General features: G+C 47.9%; 1 protein-coding gene across 5 annotated transcripts in view; it reads right to left on the bottom strand.

Moving 5' to 3' along the window:
* Positions 1-20,832, bottom strand: part of ATXN10 (ataxin 10) — a 166,410-nt gene that overhangs the window by 120,414 nt on the left and 25,164 nt on the right. For 4 of the 5 annotated variants that reach the window (XM_027070458.2, XM_053199512.1, XM_027070456.2 and 1 more), the window contains exons 3-5: positions 19,833-19,915; positions 6,410-6,506; positions 4,036-4,194 (exon numbers count right to left, since the gene is read on the bottom strand). In XM_027070458.2, coding sequence (XP_026926259.1) covers positions 4,036-4,194; positions 6,410-6,506; positions 19,833-19,915 — 339 coding nt within the window. The remainder of the gene's footprint in view (positions 1-4,035; positions 4,195-6,409; positions 6,507-19,832; positions 19,916-20,832) is intronic. The other variant, XM_027070459.2, reaches the window with a different exon arrangement.

Here is a 20,832-nt window from a genome sequence, read left to right as displayed (position 1 = left end):
ACCATCCCATTGTGTTAGCAGGCGAGACGGAGAAGGGCGGATGGTCCCTAATTGTCAGAGATGGACGGGTTCATATTTAACGGTAAAAAGTAACAATGTTGTGGGAAGCCTCTGGATGCTGGGACAGCTCAGAGACTGCGTCTCATCTCACTGCGTTTTGCAAGGAACGCACTGTGCACAAACTGAAGGCCTGTGGCTGGCGCCCAGCAAGTCTGTCGGTGCCATTTCTCTAACATTTGCTTGTGTCTCTGGTCACATTCCGGGAATTCTCACAGTATTTCAAACTTGTTTATTATTGTATTTGTTACGATGATCTGTGACCAGTGATTATCCTTCACTGAAAGCTCAGATGATGGTTAGCATTTTTCAGCAATAAAGTGTTTTTTAAGTAAAGTACATACACTGCTTTTTTAAGAGCTAATGCTATTGCACACTTCATAAACTACCCTATGGTGTAAACACAACTTTTTTTTTTTTACATGTTTATTTATTTTTGAGAGAGAGAGAGCGTGAGCAGGGGAGGGGCAGAGAGAGGGGAAGACACAGAATCCGAAGCAGGCTCCAGGCCCTGAGCTGTCAGCACAGAGCCCGACGCGGGGCTCGAACCCATGAACCGCAAGATCATGACCTGAGCCGAAGTCGGACGCTCAACCGACTGAGCCACCCAGGCGCCCCAACACTGCTTTTACATGCACTGGGAAACCAAAAATTTCACTTGAGTCTTTTTACTCCAATACTCGCTTTACTGCAGTGGTCTGGAACCAGACCTGCAGCATCGCTGACAAAATACGGCTGTATTTTGTGATCTCATTCTTCTCATTCTTGTTTAGCGAATGCGCAGCTCCTCTGACACAAATCAAAGTGTCAGCGCTGCGCCAGCGGAAGACATCAGTTACCACCGCCACTTTCCATCCTTCTTCCTGGCCGCTTCCACCTGGTGACCCGTGAGAACTCTCACTCGACCTACTCCGAAGCAGACTGCACCTTCTGCCCTTGACCCCTGCTGCCAGAGAACTGCCGACGGCCAAAACCCAGATCTAAGATACTTAACACACGAAACAGACTTCCACTGAAAACTGTGCTAAGTAAGCAGACTCTAAGGATTCATCCACCGTGCTCAATTATAAAACAACCCATACGGAGGAAGGTAATCTAAGTCAAGCACAGTATCCTAATATTTTCAGACACCAACTTGTGTTTGTGTGCAAATGGGTAATTCAAATACAAATGAATGCTGGGAAAACTAAATAATTTTTAAATGAGGCATAATTTCAGGAGGACGATAAAGTTCACACTGAAAGAGACCCAAACTGAGAAAGCGCCTCTGAAACGCAAGTGGCACAGGGGCGCCTGGGGGGCTCCGTCGGTTGAGTGTCTGGCTTCAGCTCAGGTCACGATCTCGCTGTTCATGAGGTCAAGCCCCATACTGGGCTCGCTGCTGTCGCACAGAGCCCGCTTCAGACCCTCTGCCCTTTCTCTCTGCCCCTCCCCGGCTTGCACTCTCTCAAAATTAAATAAAAACATTAAAATAGTAAAAAACTTTTAAAAATAAATTTAAAAAAAATGCAAGCGGCACTACTGGCAGCTCCGGGCTCCCCCCACTTGGAGACAAGCTGTGCCCCGAACTCACTGGCCGCTACGTGAAAACACACATCAAAATAGATCTTACGGAAAACGGAAGAACAGGACTAAAAGCAACAGGATTTTTGATGAATTCTACAATGATGAAAGGAAGGGCCAATTCCTCAAGACATAACAATTACAGACAGATATGTGCCTAACAACAGAGCCCAAAAATAAGGGACACAAAAACCGACTGGTCTGAATGGACAGACAGAATACGGTCCCCTTCCAGGAATGCATGGAACAGGTGGACAGAAGACCATCAAGAAATAGAAGGTCTGGGACGCGTGGGTGGCTCAGTCAGTTAAGCATTCGACATCAGTTCAGGTCATGATCTCGGGGTCTGTGAGTTCGAGCCCCACGTCAGGCTCTGTGCGGACAGCTCGGAACCTGGAGCCCACTTCCAATTCTGTGTCTCCCTCTCTCTCTCTCTCTCTCTCCCTCTCTCTCTCTCTCTCTCTGCCCCTCCCCTGCTCACGTTGTTTGTCTCTCTCAAAAATAAACATAGAAAGAAAGAAAGAAAGAAAGAAAGAAAGAAAGAAAGAAAGAAAGAAAGGGAAAGAGAGAGGGAGAGAGAGAGAGAGAGAGAGAGAGAGAGAGAGAAAGAAAGAACGAACCAAAGACAGAAAGAAGGAAGGAAAGAAAGAAAAAGAAAGACAAACAGAGGTTCAACAGGCGTCTAGATAGCGCCCCCACCAAACCCAAATCCACAGCACATGGGACAGTCTGCATGACAGACCAGGTGCTCGGCCATAAAACACACCTCAACATATTTAAAAATGAAAAACGGGGGGCACCTGGGTGGCTCAGTCGGTTAAGTACCCAACTTCAGCTCAGGTCACGATCTCACAGTTCATGGTTTCGAGCCCCGCGTCGGGCCCTGTGCTGACAGCTCAGAGCCTGGAGCCTGCTTCAGATTCTGTGTCTCCCCCCCCCCTCCCCGCCCCTCCCCTGCTTGCTCTGTCTCTGTCTCTCAAGAACAAACAAAAATGTAAATTAAAAAAAAAAACTTAACTGAAAAAATTAATAAGGCCTAAATAAATGGAAAGATACCTCTATACATGGACGGGAAAACTTAATCTAGTTAAAATGGCAACATTCCTCAAGCTGATCTACAGATCCATGTTATCTCTACCAAAACTCTAGCTGCTTTTCCGAACAAGCTGAAAAGCTGACCCAAAAATTAATATATAACACAAGGGACCCAGAACGGCCCAAAAAATCTTGAATAAGATGAACAAAGTTGGAAGACTTAGAGTTTTCTGATTCAAAACTGACACAAAGCTACAGTAATCGAGATAGTGAGGCACTGGCTTAAAAGAGAAAACAGAAAGCAGGAAACAAGAACAAAACACACAAAAACCCTGATCAGAGCCTCAGGGAGCTCCGGGGCAACAACAGAAGACTAAGGCGTCATCAGGGAGCAGGGACTGCTCTGGCCGCCTCCCTCCCACACGTGCACACAGGCCAAGCGGACAAAAGCCCAACACCCTGTGATCCTCCCACAACTCAGGGTCGGCAGGCCTGATGCTTTGGAGGCTGTCAGGGACGGTCAGATGAGGGGCCGTCCTGACGAGATATGGAGCGGTCTGCCCAGCCGCTCAGAATATAAAACCGCTTCAAGCAACGTGGCATCCCGTTGGGATGACAACGGTCGTCCCAGTCATCCGGCCCCTTTTCAGCACGTGGGACGATGGGACTCACGGCTTCTCCTTTTCCTTGTCCACAGGATAACAAACCGTCTAAAACTAACAGTGGCTTCTTGAGTCTTAAAGGATCACAGTCAGCCTCAGCCGTGGCCTGATGTGGAGTCCCCACAAGAGAGCGAAAAGATCACGGGGCCAAAAAAGTGTTCAAACAAATAATGGCCGGAAACTCTCCAAATCTGGCAATGTAAACCTACAGATTCGAGAAGTCGAGGGAACCAAAGAAGACATACTCAAAGAAATCCACATCAAGACATCATAATCAGGCTCCTGAAAAGTCAAAGAAAAATCTTAAAAGCGACTGGAGGGAGATGAGGCGTTATGTACGGGGCCAGGGGATGGACGGACACTACAATTTGGACGACAATGGATGTCTCGGTGGAACACAAGCCGCGAGACACGTATCGACGTCCGATCCGTAACGAACCATCAGGCGCAGCCACGGCGGTGTGACCCGGACGACCCCAGAGGGCTGCGTGTTCTCAGGCTGCGCCCTGGGCCTCACCGCCTCCCAGGACCCCCGACTCGCCCGTCACCCCACCTTCCCCAGCCTCCAGGTGCTGCCCAGACGCTTTTCTCACTTTGTCCGTATCGTTTAGCGTCAACTTGCTGTTCAGCTACCGGAATTCAAACTCTGGTTTGCTCTGCAAGGAAAGGGATCCGCTCGGATGTTCTTAAGCAATCAGACTGCCAGCGAGAGACTTACGGCCATTCCGACTCGGGCTGCCTCTGGTGAGCTTCGACGACGTCAATCGCGATGTTCAGATTCTCTTCCAGTTCTTTCATTCTCTCAGAGTTCAGGGAGGTGAACAAAATCATTGACGAGTAGGCAACAATTTTCTTGTCTGGATGATTTAAGCAAGACCTTCCAGAGAAAGACATGAGGGCATTAGCCCCATTGAGCAATATGGTAAAATATGGATTCTGACAAACAACAATCACCCGATTAACAAATGCAGTGCATCTGACGTTTCTGAGGATTTAACAAAGAATGACAACACTTTGAAACAAGTACCTTATCTACTGGAAAAAGAGCAATCTAAAATGAGTCGTGACACACTGTAGCCAAAATTAAAGATGCAGCGGACTTTAGGACTTGAAAGCAAAAAGCAAACACCACCCGATTAAAGGAAAAGATAAATGATGACATCTATAAAACGTGAACATGTTCACTCTTGTTAGAAAAAGGAAACCAAAAGGTAAAACGTGAGACCCCGTTAACTACGGGCACTCCTTTCAGCATCACGAGGGTCAGAGGGTTTACGGGAACGTTGGAAAGATGGTACCCTGGCAAGAGTGGAGCCAAGAGCGTCAGGGTGAGTCCTGCCTCGTCACCTCTCAGCTACGCCATCTTAGTTAGGAAGGTCACTGAGTTACCCATGGCCAATTACGCCCCCGGTTGCGCACTACGGCAGGATTTTTTTTTCCAGTTCCACTTCATCATACTCTCCTGGAGGAGGTATTATCCATACATTACAGACAGCAAATGTGTGGACTCTAGCCGCCCAAGTGCACAAAGCCAGTACCTCTCAAAGACGGAACTCAAATTTGGTTACATTTGTCTCACAAACGCGTGCAGAGTGCAAATTACCTCTTTCAGTGTGTTTTCTGATATAAAAATGGACTACGACGACCTCCCTGGCCTATCTCACGGCGCTTCCGTGAGGATCAGATTTGACACCGTAAGGACCACCACCGCATAACCTGTCGCGGCTTCTCTGCCTTGTTCAGGGGCCTCTCTTCTGGGTTTCTGTGACACTCGGATTTACTCGAACTGTGTCCGTCTTACACTACAGTGTGCTCACCTGTTCCTTTATCTCCCCCAAAGCATGGGCTTTTGGGGAATAATAAATAGCTCTAAATTACCCAAATTCCACTCACCTAGCTCAGAACCTCACAGATACTAGGTGTTCAAAATGTTTTAAAGGAAGGAATTCTCAAGAATGAGTAATTTCTATTTCTGTAGCTCGAATTCCACAATTCTTTCCTTCCACCTAAGCTCAATTATCGTGAATCATAAAGATTTGGTGCCTTCAACTCTCATTATTTGGAGGAATTTGAGAGCCAGTCATCGACTCAAGTGAGCTAGGGATCACATTCGAGTTTATGTGATCCTGACATCATACTTTACACGGAAGCCCAGAAAACCGACACGACCGGGGAAGGCAGCAGGGCGTTTAGGCAGCAGAGCACCGCCTTTGGACCCGGAGAGCAGCTCTGCCCTTGACCAGCGGTGAGCGTCGGTTCCTCACCCCGGCCCGCACGGCCGCTCACAGGACAGGAATCGCCCGCACAGAATACCCGACCGGGGCAGAGAAACAGCCACTGCTCGGCCGCCTCACTGCTGCCACAACCACGGACACCCCTCGTGGGCCACGGAGCCTGGACTAGAAGCCAGGCCTCCCACTCTGAGACAGTGCTTCCTACTGCCTACCCTGCCTCCGTTACCCACTCACCTTCTATCCCGGTGCTCAACTTTGTGTGAACTAACAGAAGTTGGTCAAAACAAAGTACCAAATCACCAGGAAAAGCACCGTGAAGCAACCTAGACAAACGGATTGGCTGTGCCCATCTTACCGCTCTCCAGATCTACCCAGACAGCCTTGTGCCGGGCACATAACTTGTGCTCGATGGATAAATAATGACCAATTCACTGCCCATACTCCAACGTTTCATGGCTTTTTTTCTTACGAATGTGTTTTCCTATAAATCACAGTCAACTTAACAGTATTTCTTACTTTAATCAAAACTCTTATTTTCTTAAAAAAAAAAAAAAAAAGCCGACATACAATAAAGGGCATAAATCTTGAGTGTACAGCCCAATAAACGATTAGATGTGGATATAACTCTATAACTCCATAACTACCACGCAGGTCAAGACACGGAACATTCCCAGAACCCCAGGAGACTCCCTCGTGCCCTCTCCCGGCTGGTGCCGATCCTGCCCCCGCCCACCACCACCAAGCACCATCCTCAACTCTCTGACCAAGGGCTAGTTTTCCCTGTTTTTGAACTTCACCTAAATGGAATGATATAACCAGTCTTTCCAGAATGAGAGAAACTTTTATCGATATACTCACAGAAAGAGTTCTGGGAAAGCGTGCACCCACACGACAGACTGCGAATCTTCATTCCGTGAGGCGATGTTGCCTAGAAACTGCAGGCCACAGCGAAATGCTGACGATTTATAAAAATAAGAAAGATACAATTTAAAAACTTGTTAACACACCAAATAAACATATCTTAATAGAAACCACTCCACGTCATTAGACGGGAAGTTTCTGTTAACTTCTTTTAACTACATAAGTCTCCCACCGCGATGAAACTTTGGGCATGACGTTAATATTAAAATGCCTTACCAAAACAACGTGCTCCGTACAAACTGAATTAACTTCTTTAAAAAACTGTAAATGTCAACACAATATACCTCTAATTTACATTAACTATCACTGGACTACGTGCTCCAATTAAGAGAGTTAGTCTTTGACCGGATTTTTAAAAATCTAACTTAATGCTACTTAAAACAAAACATCTAGAACATAATACGATAGAAATATTAAAAGTTAAAGAACAGCAAAAAGATGTATTAGGCAAATACCAGCTCAACAGGAAGTCATAGACCCCTTAAAATGAGACGTAACAAACATTAAGGCAAAGAAGCATTATCATTTCAGGGGCGCCGGGCTGGCTCAGTCGGTGGAGCACACAACTCTTAGTCTCAAGGCTGTGAGTGTGAGCCCCATGTTGGGTGTGGAGATTGCTAAAGAAAAGAAATAAACTTCAAAAAAAAAAAATGATTTCAGAATGACAATTCACCAAAAAGATAATAATTACAAGTTGTAATCATAACATGGCCTCAAATATATATATACATATACACACATATATATATAATTAAAACAAAAATTGACAAAACTACAGAAGAAAGAAAAAAACCCACAATTACACTCTGCAGTAGTAACACAACTTTCCTGGTGACTTATAAAACAAGCAGACAAAAAACTAGTCTATGTAAAAGATTTTAACAGCATTTAGTAACTACCCAGTTGACACATTCAGAACATTTCACCCAATAAAACTAGAGCATATTGGACAACATCCACAACACTGACAACACGCAGTGCTGGCACGGATGTGAGCGACAGGGACGCTCACTCATGGCTGGTAGGGACGCAGAATGGTACAGCCACTGTGAAGGACAGTTCAGTCCCGCGGCTTCTTACAAAACTACGCACATGCTTAACATACAATCCAACGATCGCAACCCTTGGTATCTACCCAAGGTAACCGAAAACTTATGTCCACACAAAACCCTGCACATTAATGTTTACGGCAGCTTCGCTCATAATTCCCAAATGAAATTATGAAAGCAACCACGACGTCCTTCCGTACATGACCAGATAAATGAACCGCAGTCCGTGCACACAAGGAAACGTTACTCAGCACTAAAAAGACACGAGCTATCAAACCATGAACACACATGGAGGAAACTTCCATACAATTACCAAGTGAAAAGGCCACACACCGTATGATCCCAACTGTAACGTTCTGGAAAAAGCGAAACTATGGCCACAGTAAAAAGATCTGTGGTCGCCCAGGATCAGGGCAGGGACAATGAACAGGCAGAGCACAGAGGACTTTCAGGCAGTGAAACTATTCTGCATGATTCTATCACGGTGAATGCACGTCACTGCACATACTTTTGTCCAAACCCATGAAATGTAAAACACCAAGAATGAACCATGATGTAAACTACGGACTTTGGGTGATAACAACGTAACAAATGCATTACAGATGACCCTTGAACCTGGGGCGGGGGGTAAGGGAACTGATCCCCACACGGTCGAAAATCCACAGATGGCCTCTGACTCCCCTAAAACTTAACTATGAATAAATAACCTACTGCTAACCAGAAGATTTATCAATGACATAAACAGCTGATTAACACATATTTTGTACGTTGTTTCATACACTATATTCTTACAATAAAGAAAGCTAGAGAAAAAAAAATACTAAGAAATTGACGGGGAAGAGACAATACATTTACAGCACTGTTGTGTAAAAGTCCATCTGCGAATGTGAGGAGCCGTGCATTCAAGCTTATTGCTCAGATCAGCTGTCACTATGGCGCCACACGTTAAACGCGAGGGAGGCTGTGCAGGTGCGGGGGCAGAAGACACGAGAAATCTCTGAACCTTCTCAATTTTGCTATGAACCAAAAACTGCTCTAAAAAATAGTCTATTAAAGAGTAACAGGAGAACATAACTGTGTACCGGCCACAAACACAGACCTGTGTGCAACTCCCAACGTAGCGTGAATGTGTGCAAGGCACGTGACCTCTGTGAGATCCAAGTTCCCCCCCCCCCCGTAACGTGGACAGTCCCTGTTTTGTCGGTCATAAGGATGACACGGGAACCTGCTAACACAGTTGAACGTGCAGGAGAGAACGCAGAAAAGGCTCACCTGGCCACCCTCTTTACTGGCACAATACGGACTTGATAAATACTGGTTTAAAATGTCAGGTTTCCAAATGTTCCATGAAAACATGTGTTTGTTCCTGCGGTCGGAGACTCTAAACAGACACCCTGAGCGCTTACTATATACGCACTCGCTTATCACAATGCCTACTGTACTACCGTATGGAGAACCCTACTGCCGAGACAGGTGCTTTTATCCTCGTTACAGAGCACAGGAGACCAAGACCCACGGCGGTTATAAGGAATCTGACCCAAGTCACACAATTACAAGGTATCGCAATTCCGGATTTATTCCTGTGACCGTATCAACCCAATACGGTTGTCTCGTGCTTATCCGAGCACCCACTTGCTTATACGTGAAGCTGATTCGTGAAAAGGAAAAATGGGTTTCAGCCGCAGAGTGTACGGTCTTCCCAAGGACATACCGCCAAGCACTTCACCACGTGCTGGAGAAAAAGACGAGTCTCCGCGCACTTTTAAAGACTGCCATACAGACAGTGCTCGCTTCCTACGTGGCAATTACACCTACGTGCGAGTATTTGGGGGAAATTAGTCCCCAAAATGATCGGAAAGTCACCAGGTTTAGAACAAGAAAACAGACCCCTAAATAACCTGTGGGGACAGAAAAGAAATCACTACGGAAATACAATATTTCAAACCAAATGTTAACAAAAATACCTCAAACCAAAGCTTCGCGATGCAGCTAACACAGTACAGGAAGGAAAACCTTTTTAAAGCTTTAAAATGCATATTTTGGGGAAGAATGACAAAAATCAATGAATACCTGCTTTGAGAAATTACAAAAAGAATAAAAATATCCCACAACAGGGAAGGAAGAAAATAAAGATTAAGAGCAAGAAATTATTAAAAGGGACAGCAGTCATAAAAAGAGGGTACCAGGAAATCGAAAACGTGACTCTTCAGAAAGCACCATACGGACCAACCTTTGGAAAAACGGGTCAAAATGGAGGAAAGGCACAAAGGACGCCGACGTTACACGTTCAGAAATGACAAAGGCAAGGCTGCCAAAAGAGAAAGTCAGAAGATATCACAAATAACATGAGGCCACACGGTTTGCAAACTTCAATTAAATGAACAAAACCCTAGAGCACAGCTAACACAAACTGTCTCTGTAAAATATCCAGGGAATGCCCGCAGAGCGCGACGGCCACGAAGGGAACTGAAGCGGCAGTCACGTTTTCCCACAAAAACACATCCTACGCCCAGACGGCTTTCCCGCCAGCTCACACTCAAGGGAGAAAGACTTCCAATTTACACAACCCTTCCAAAGAACGGGAAGAGAGCGAGCAGACCCTCCAACCAAGCCGGTGCGGCCAGCCTCACTGGGACCGATATCCAAGTTGAACACGCACGCTATGAAAAAGGAAGAGAACAGAAGGTAAAAATGCAAAACCCGTGCTTCAGGAGGAATCTCGTACTAGAGAGGAAGCTGCACTCACACCTGCACCGCAAACTGCTCTACCCTTCCGGAGTCAAACTTTGTAAGCGACCACATCAACCTACAAAGGACAAAACGATCCGATCATCCCGAAGACTGCAGAAGAGGTAGTTGGTGAAATTCGACACCCGTTCATAATTTTAAACAACAAGCCAAACTGAACAACTCATAGCCACCGAGGAACAGAGGAGGGCTTCTTTAACCTAAAAATGGGTCCCCAACACAGAACGCAAGGCGCACGTTATGGTTAACAGCCAGACGGAGAAGGAGCCTTCCTTCTGAAAGGGAAGGAGACGGAGGTGCCTGCTATCACCACGTCCAGTCCGCACTCCGCTGACAATCCGGGCCGGCAAGACGAAGAAAGGCCAAACGCTGGAGGAGACAACACTGAACTGTTTTTTTGCTTTCCTCTACGGTTGAAACGTCATTTCTAATGTATGTGGACAACACTTTTAGGCGTACAAGTTGTCTGAATTAGTAAGTCCCAAAAGCTTCTGGATGCAAAGTCAATATTTAAGAAGTCAGTAATACTTCCATACATATAGGGAACAAGCAAAAAAAATCAAGAATGAAGCCTATTCATAAAAGCACCAAAAATGGGGCGCCTGGGTGGCTTAGTCAGTCAAGCATCTGACCCTTGATTCTGGCTCAGGTCACTATCTCACGGTTCATGGGTTCGAGCCCCACGTCAGGCTCTGCACTGGCAGCATGGAGCCTGTTTGGGACTCTATGTCTCCCTCTCTCCCTGCCCCTCCCCCGCTCACATCTCTCTCTCCCTCTCTCTCTCTCTCATTCATTCTCTCAAAATAAATATATAAACATTAAAAAGAAAAAAGCATCAAAAATGTAACTAAAAATGATGCCCAGTGCCACTAAGAAAAAAGATTCTAAACTTGATGGAGTAAAGAATTATACCACGTTCACAGAGGACAGGAATCCGTTTTTCTCTAGAGATCAAGTGCAATCTGAGTCTGAATTCCCCACAGGGTGTGTGTGTGTGTGTGTGTGTGTGTGTGTGTGTGTGTGTGTGGTGTCATTTTACACATCAGAGAACATCTATATGTTTGTGTGGGCATCTCTAATCTGACAAGATGATTCTAAAATTTATGTCATGATATAAACAGCCGACGGCTGAGACGCTGTTGAAAATCACGAGGTAAGAAGATTTGTTTTCAGAAACCAGTAAGCAACGGCAGGTACCAGTATAAAAAATGGAAACTGGGCTCCTGCCCCACACGACACAGAAAATTCAACTCCAAGCACTAACCTAAGCATAAAAAAGTAAAACTAGAAAGCTTTTAGAAAACAACACTGCAGAGTAAGAGATTTTAAACAAAACACACAAAATAATACCATAAAGAAAAGCATTAACCACCCAGACTACATCAAAACTAACACTTTTTTCTCAAAAGCGTTAACACCCTAGGGTTAAAAAACAAAAACCATCCATAGAACAGGAAAAGATGTGAATGAACACGTAACAGAAACACGTAACTACCGCAGGATTTGAGCTTTTGTGAGTCGGTAAAAAGACAGACAAATCTGATTTAAAAAACGGGAGGGGGGATTTGAAACAACGCTTAATAAAGATCTCCAAAAGGCAAAATATAGGAAGTGCTGAACCCCATGGACAAGGCCAAGATTCTATGACACACCCGCCGGTCTGGCAAAAATCAGCCAGATGACACCCGAGCGCCTATGAGAAGGTGGTGCGGCCCAGCCGAGGGCTCTCTAAACCCGGCGCCTCCCGGACATCCCCGAGAGCCGTGTGCGGGCCGGGTTTACTAGGTTTCCGAGTGGGCGCCGGTTTCGTAAACCCTCCACCGCCTGCCCTGTCAAAGGGCAGACGGGCCCTTCCGGGAAGTCTCCTTCACCGGCTGGCAAGTTCAGCATCGCCAGGCTTCCTGCAGCACGCTGCTTCTCTGGCATCCGCCCGCTGTGGTCAAGTCTCTCCAGTGATTTGCTCCGGCAAATTGTGACCGACCGGGCGTGTCCAGCAGCCGAGAACTTCCTCGGGATGCTTCCGAGCAAGTTCCGAGTCAGGATACCTCCCTGTGAACGACCTGCCCCTGCACCCCAGAGGGTGGATTTCCAGCAAGTTCCGCCGACACCGCCTCCCCACGACTTCCCCACCGGCCAGATCCTCTGTTGTTTTTAATTTTTTTGTGTGTTTATTTATTTTTGAGACAGAAACAGGGCATGAGTGGGGGAGGGGCAGAGAGAGGGAGACACAGAATCCGAAGCAGGATCCAGGCCCTGAGCTGTCAGCACAGAGCCCAACACAGGGCTCGAACCCACGAACCGTGTGAGATCGTGACCTGAGCCGAAGTCGGACGCGTAACCGACTGGGTCACCCAGGCGCCCCAATCCTGGATTTCAAGACTTTGTGACAGTCAGCAGTTCTTTACATTAAATTGTCCCCGTTCAAGTTATGGCGTTCAAGTTTCCATCTCCTGGACGTGCCCTCTCCAGCAGAGCAGATGGAGAGAAGGGAGAGCAGGAGGGAGGAGTGGGGAAGAGAGGGAGGAAGGGACAGGGGGCCCATGTGGGAACAAGAGAAGAGGCACCAAGCACAGGCCTTAGAGCAGGATCATAGCTCAGGCAGGACATCAGGCAAACAGAACCGAACTAGTTGTTTCAACGAAGAAAACTTGCTATCAGGAATCAGATATGCTACAAAGGCAACAATGAGGTAACACAGACACCGGGGCTACAGGAAACAGCTACCACCCTCGGAACCGACGGCACCAGGGGGAGCTTCTGAGAGCCCAGGGCCTGCAGGGGCTCCGCAGGGCTGGGAGCCAGGCCCCTGGGGAAAGGGGCCGCCCGGCGACCGTGGATGCCTCGGAAGCACAGGGGACACCTTAGGGAGGGGGCGTGGACAAGGCCTGGCCAGCTGATGATGGTCCCCCCCAGGGGAAACAAAATGAGGCCAACGGGGAAAGCAACGGAAGGTGGGCGCAGGTACGGCTCTGGGAGGGAGACGCGAGTGGGGAGCGAGTCCCTGCCTCCTCGTCCCGCCTGCCGCTCAGCTGGGCCCGACACACGGACACCCGGGCCTGGCAACGCCACACAGGACCCGGATGCCAGGGTGAGTGACGGTGGCCGAGGAGCCAGAACGACGTCCAACGCGCAGCAATCGCTCCCGTGATGTGCAGGTGGGATTTACGTGGGTTCTTACTGTATCTTCATAGTTAAGGCGGATGGCACCGTCCACATTTCACAGATGAAGAAAAGAGGCACAGAGCGACCACATAAATCAGTGGCCAGTGAGGGGCCAGCCACGACTAAGGCCGCGCTGCGCGCCTTCAAGGCCAGCCGGCTGACGGGAGCAAGCCGGTGTCCGTACGGTTCACACGGGCACCGCAATGCTGGCCGGGGAAATACTTGAAATACTTCTGTCCTTTGCGGTAACCAGATACTCCCCCGAAACGCCAGTCCCAGCCCCCTCCTGGCGACACACCCCATACCTAAAAGGCCCCTGCTGGCCGGGCCTCGGCCTCCCAGGGCCGCGCCCCAGCTATGCGTGGCATGCGTGCCGAGGCGGAGATGCCCGCGCCCTGCTGTTTGCTCACTGTTTTGGAAGCGGTTCACGTCGGGGCCAGCGCGGCCCATGCAGGCGGAATGGCATGTGACGAGATCCTGAGCGGAAAGAGACAGAGACGCTTCCGAGGAAGTAAACACCAGCACGGGTTGAGCGCCAAGAAGCGAGGGCTGAGGGACAGCGGCAGCGAGAACGGAGGCGGTAACTGACGCTTGCGGAGGATCCACCGGGAGCACCTCCTCTAACCCCCGCAACAACCTGGGAGGCAGGTATTGACATCTACGCCTTTTACACGGGGCAAACCAGAACCCCATCACACAGCCCACCCCGGGGCAGAAGCAGCAGCAGGCCAGTGGCTCTTCCCCAGGGTGGGAATCGAGGCCGATCAAGGTAACAAGTCACAGGAGAAGGAGCCGAAATGAAAGATTTTGCTCCCCGAAAGGATCCCCCTGCCCACCCATCAGCAACCAGAGGGCAATTTCAAGAGCGGGGGGACTTCCGAAGTCTTTAAGCTTTCTAGGCCTCTGCTTTGCCAGAGGAGGGGGCCGGCCTGCTGGTCGGGGCCCAGGGCTCCCGTCCTCTGTCCTCAGGCTCTCAGGGCATCTGGCCTTCCCTTCGAGTCCTATCACCTGATCCCTGGCTGAGCACGGGACGCGCTATTTCTCCAACACCTCAAAGGCAGAGTAGCCACGAAGATTAAGGAAGGTAAGGTGTGTAATGTGCCTGCGCCCCTCACTTACACAGTAATTCAACGATTCCTGGCTCAAACATGGTCGAACTGTGGCCGGGGATCACCAACACCGAGAGAAGGACAAAAAAACAAAAAAAATACAAAGGAAACGATGAACCAAGAACTTCAAAACTGAACAGAGTTAACATTACGATCCAAAAGATGCAAGATACAGAATTCCAAGTACACAGTCATTCCCATATGTACGAACACTGAAAAAGGACTAAAAAAAGTCAAGTGTTGGTCTAAAGCAGCCTGCGTGTACACGATGACTATTTTTCTTTCCACTTTCCTGAGTTTTTAAAAATTACTCTGTAACGAGTTATGGAAAATGGTTACAGTGAAAAGTTAGATCCTCATTTTTAATCTTAAATCACAATTTAAAATGCCCTTTATATTTTCACTGAGTATTTTATAATGTTAACAGTCAAATCATTGTAAAATTGCTCACTCACACACACACACACACACACACACACACACACACACACAGCCAACAATATAAGTTGGTCTGGAAGCCAACTGACCTAACAATTCATCAGGCAGCTAAAAATTAGCACTCTGAATCAGAACACGATTCCAGGAAGGAAAAGGTTTAAAGATGTCCTAGCGGCAAGAAAAGAAACCCCAGACAAGTACAAATGGCCGTTTACTTTGACCAAACAGCTTATCAACTGATCTGTGTAAATACTGCAAATGTTACAAAGCCCCTCAAAAATCCCAACATCATTTTTACAGATTAGAAAATAAAGGCCAAAAACAACACCAATAACTCAATTAAAATAACTCATGCTTGTGTTTACATAAAATTTGATGAGCATAATATATTCGTCACACCACTGCAATTATTCTCTGAAAATAATACTCTAAATATTATTTTGACAATGTAATTACAGTTTTTACCTCAAGAGTGGTAACAAAAAGCTGGCACAGATACCCTGCTAAAAATCCACAAAAAGACGATTCTCACAGAGAAACAGTCACAACACAGTATGGGCGCTTTATTAAGAACCAGAATACTTTTGGGGCGCCTGGGTGGCTCACTCACTGGAGCGTCAAACTTCGGCTCAGGTCACAATCTCAAGCCCGGTGTCGGGCTCTGTGCTGACAGCTCACACTCTGTGTCTCAAAAATAAACAAACATTAAAAAATTTTTAAAAAAAAGAAAGAACCAGAATACTTTTTACAAGGCTTATGTTACGCTTGAACTAACATACTATAAAACTTCTTTAAGTTTCATTGTTGAGGCCAAATTTCACTGCTGAATTCCAAATAAATTCAGGAATGCCGTGAACTGCCTTTCCCAAGGAGAAATACCTTTTTGACGTCCCTTCTCCTTGCCTTAGTAATATCCTCCCACTCTGCCTATAAACACACGTGATCCGCCTGAAGCCAACACAACCGGAACTTACAGACCTAAATGCGTGGAGAGACGGTCCACATTCACGGACCAGACTCAGGGTCACGAAGATGGCCAAGTCTCCCCAAATGGATCTACAGATTCACCACAATTCTCAGTATGCACAATATACAAATAACTCTTGGAATTCACCCACAAAAAAGACAAACAGCCCAATGAACAGCTGGGCAAAGAACCCGAACAGATAATTCCCCAAAGAAGATCTACAAATGGCCAAACCAGGCGCCTAAGAAGGTGCTCGGCATCATTCCTCAAGAGGAAAATGCAAATCGCGATGAGACACCACTGCACAAACGTCAGCATGACTAGAATCCAAAAAAAAAAAAAAAAAAAAAAGGAAAATAAACGTCGGCAGGGACATAGAGAAACCGGAATGATGTACGTTCTCAGTAAAGACGTAAAACAGTTCTGCCGCTGAGAAAAGTTTGGCAGTTCCTTGACAATTTAAATATAAAACTGCCCCAGAAATTCTTCCTGATGTACCCAAGGAACAGAGAATGGGTACTCGGACGGGACACATCCGTGCCTGCTCAGAGCAGCACCGATCCAAACAGCCAAAGGGTGGAGACGACCCCACGTCCGGCACCGAGTGAACAAACTGCTACGTGCACACGATGGAACATTGTTCAGTCATCTGAAACAATAAAGTGCTGACACAGGCTACGACGGGGATAAACTCTGGACAACATTCTGCTCAGCGAAAGAAGCCAAAGAAGGTCCAATAATCCTGATTCCACTCACAGGAGAAATCCAGAAGAGGTAATCCTGTAGAGACAGAACGCAGACCAGCGGCAGCCAGGGCGCAGGGGCGGGGAAGCGGAAAGCAGCAGCTCAGGGGGCAACCCCAAAAGGATTGCCTTTTGGGATCATGAAAGTTTCTGCAATTTGAGCTGGTGGTCGCACAACATGGTGACTGCCCCAAATGCCGCTCAACGGTTCACCCGCAAGTGCTTACCCGTGTGCTTGCGAGTCTCCCGTCAGTAAGAAACGTATCACTTAATGAAACTAATACAAACGCAGCTGCCAAGGGGCACTCGGGTGGCTCAGTCGTTGGGCGCCCGACTTCGGCTCAGGTCACGATCTCACGGTTTGTGGGTTCGAGCCCCGTGTCGGGCTCTGTGCTGATCGCTCAGAGCCTGGAGCCTGCTTCGGATTCTGTGTCTCCCTCCCTCTCTGCCCCTCCCCCTTTCATTCTCTCTCTCTCTCTCTCTCTCTCTCTCTCTCTCTCTCAAAATTAAATAAATGTTAAAAAAAAAAAATTAAAAAAAACAAAAACAAATACAGCCGCCAACCGGGCAAACAACTCTGAACACACCAACACAACACAACACAACACAACACAACACAACACAGGTGTCTGAAGATCTGCCCTCTGACTGGCATGTATCAATGAAAAGCCAGGCCACCAACCACACAGCCAATGTATTCATCAACGACAAATCAGGTCATGAAAAGTTTCAGCAATCAGCTCCTTTAAGTTTTTCGTCGGATCGCCTACTTGCTTCGGCGAAGAGAAAACTCAGTCCCGTGAAACGGTCTTTGATCACGTGAACACCCTACAGCAAGTCTCCCGTGGCGCGTCTGGGGTAGAGCAGAGGGGCCCTGGAGCCCGGGGAAGACAGGAGGGCGCCTGATGTGCTGCCGTAAGGATGGGGAGCGGCGGGCGAGGGGCCATTTCAGGAGCAGCGCTGCGCGTGGGGGCGTGGGGATGGGCTCAACGGCCCAGCGGCGGGCCGCTCGCTCTGGCAGTTACTCAGTCACAGCGTGCGCGCCCTGCCTCCCCGGGGTGCCTCATTCAGGAATCCATCCAGGGAAACCCACATCCGCCCGCTTCGGTGCTGCCAGGGCCCCACTATCCACCACGCCAGGAGGTCTCGGTAATTACGGAACGCAGTCCACTCCCAACTCCCCTTCTCACGCCACAGGCTTCAAAACCAGAGGCTTTTCCACGCAACGGAGCGCAACCTGGATCTCGCTGCCGATTTGTCTTCCCCCAACTTGAGCACGGAGGCTTCCGTTTCGCCATAAAATGAAGCTACAAAAAGACCGTTAAGCATAGAACATCTTCAAAATGCCCTCCAACTAAATCCTACACCCTATCGGTTTCTCGAGAATACCTGAGAAATCAGAGCTGTTCAAAAAAACGCAGAGCAAATGCTTTGTGTGCAGAGCCTTAGACAATTTAATTAATTGAAAAGATCACTGTGATTCCCCAAAAGAAGAACTCTCAACCAGGTAGAGACGCAGGAATTTTAACAAAGGCGTTTTAAAAATGAGAACACTAAGGAATCACAGAACAGGAAGAGAACTGAACTGAGCCAGGCAGCACCTCTGACAGCTAATTTAGCCCCCTGTGCTCTGTGCCTCAGTTTCTCTGCCTGTGAAGAGACTACCCGGTCTCGTTCTCTCCCCGACCCCAACGGTAGCACGTATATTACCATGAAGGTGAAAGGCCTCACTGTTGAGAGTCAGTACAGGCAATGAGAACTAAATGTAAACCAACTTATAAATCAGATCACATTCTACAAACTGCTGGCGACTGCGCCTTTATTTTTTTTTTTAAGTTTATTTATTTTGAGAGAGACAGAGCACGCATGTGCGTGTGTGGGGAAGTGGCGGGGTGGGGAGGATGGGGGCGGGGGCAGGGCGGGGGGGGGGGAGGGAGAGAGAATGAATCTCAAGCAGGCTCCACGTGCTATCGGAACAGAGCCAGACTCAGGGCTCTGATCGTGACCTAAGCCAAGATCGAGTCAGATGCTTAACCAACTGAGCCACCCAGGCACCTGTGGGGATTTCTCCTTTAGAGGACGTATTTATTGAATTATCAGAAAGAATTTATTTAATCCACGATCTAGTAAATCTTACAAGCCGGACATTTACATTACGATTTTATTATTAAATGACTTGGGTTTGCCCAGAAGCGTTTCAAGGCCTTGGATAGAGATCATATGTTAAAATTCTGTTTTCTTACAGGATATTACAGTAATGATCCCTGTCCAAAGAAGAAGTATGGATGCTAATACCTTAAGAACCAAAAACATTCAAAAAAGTCTAGAAAAGCTTCCTGGTCTTCAAATCAAGAGGCTTGATTTCTCTCCTAATCCCTTATCAACAGCTATCCAACAGTCAGAGAGCTACCCTCCCTCAGTCATGCCAGGTATTTGACTTAGGTAACATATTTAGCACCAGACTCCCTCCACTGCACTGTAAACACGCTGAGGCAAAGATTTTCTGCCTGCTTTGGTCACTGTTCAGAGCACACTCAGCACCAAGAACAGGCATGCCACCTTCACACATCCTGAGAGACACCATTACTTGGCGAGGGCCACCATAACAAAGCACCACAGAGTGGGTGGCTGAAGCAACGGGTATTTATTTTCTAAGTTCGGAGGCTAGAAGTCCGAGGTCGTGGTGTGGGCAGGGCTGGTTCCCTCTGACTCCCTCTCCTGGGCTTGCAGATGGCTGTCCCCTCCCCGTGTCCTCGCGTGGTCGTCGTCTCTCTGCATGTCTGTGTTCTGACCTCCTCTTCTTACAAGGACACCAGTCATAATGGATTACTTATCTTACCTTATTTATCTCTTCAAAGGCCTGGTCTCCAAATATAGCCACATTCTGAAGCGCTACAGGATGGGGACTCCGCCATGTGGATCTGGGGACAGGTTGGGGGGGGGGGGCGCAGTTCAGCCCACAACAGAGGGAGGAAAGGAAACCGTTGCCACTTTTTTATGGAAATTCACTAACATCACTAAATAAGTTTCTCTGTATCATGAAACACGACACATTTGCTTTAATGAACGATGTAACACTCCAAGTTGTAGTTTTTAAACCCGTTTCAAAGACACAAATAACCCGTGAATCATACCGCAAGTTACCTGTCAACAGGGATTCCTGTTCCACCCGCAGTTCACGGAAAAGAAGAATCAAATCGACAGCGACGCCAATTGTATCCAAGTTCCTGTAAAGGGTTTTAAAAAAAAGAAAGTTAAACACGTTGATTTTCTTAAACCTGCATTTCAAACGATGAGCCAGGGAAGGGCGCCGTGAGCACTGGCTAACGGTTCCTGCACTGAACAGAATCGTGGCCCTGAGCTGTCCGCATCATAACCTCCAAACCTGTGGACGCGTCACCTTATGTGGCAAAGGGGACTCTAGGTTGTGAGGAGATTCGGGATCTTGAGATGGACAGATTATCCTGGATTAACCAGGTGGACCCGATGTGGTCACGAGGGTTCTTGAAAGCAGAATACTAGAGGGTCAGAGTCCGGGAAGGGGCCGCGAGCCCGGGGAACACAGGCGGCCTCTAGAAGCTGGGGAAGGCCAGGAAAAGGATTCTCCCCGGGAGTCTCCAGAGGGAACTCAGCCTCCTGAACTCCTACACCAGAAGGTAACAGATCCGTGTTGTGTTACGTCACTCAACATTGGGTAATCCGTCAGAGCAGCAGCAGGAAACTAACGCGGATCTGGGAGCAGAAGCAGAGGTGCGCCGTGAAGAAACATCTGAACAGTGGGTGCAGCTGTGGGACCGGGGACCGGGCACCGGGCCAGGGCGGGCAGAACTAGGAGGCGCAGGATGAAAAGCTCTGATGCCGTGGGTAGGTGTGTGGACACCAAAGGCACCGCCGGTGAGGGCTCAGGAAGAAGTGAGGGAACCGATCATCAGAAACCGGGGAAAGGGGGCCCTTCCTCCACAGGGGAAGAAGCTTAGCAAAATGAGGAACCTGGACATTCGGCTGAGCACGTTTCCAAGCGACATGCTGGACGTGTGATCTGACTGCTTCTTGCTGCGTATAATACAGTGACGCCAAGGGGAGAAATAAAGGAGGTGGAAAGGGAACCAGGTCTTGCTGCAGGAAACTCAGTCTAGCCAGACCG

Source organism: Acinonyx jubatus, chromosome B4 (assembly GCF_027475565.1).
Source record: "Acinonyx jubatus isolate Ajub_Pintada_27869175 chromosome B4, VMU_Ajub_asm_v1.0, whole genome shotgun sequence".
Taxonomy (NCBI): domain Eukaryota; kingdom Metazoa; phylum Chordata; class Mammalia; order Carnivora; family Felidae; genus Acinonyx; species Acinonyx jubatus.
Note: the sequence above shows the minus strand (reverse complement) of the source record. Positions and strands in the feature narration are given on the sequence as shown.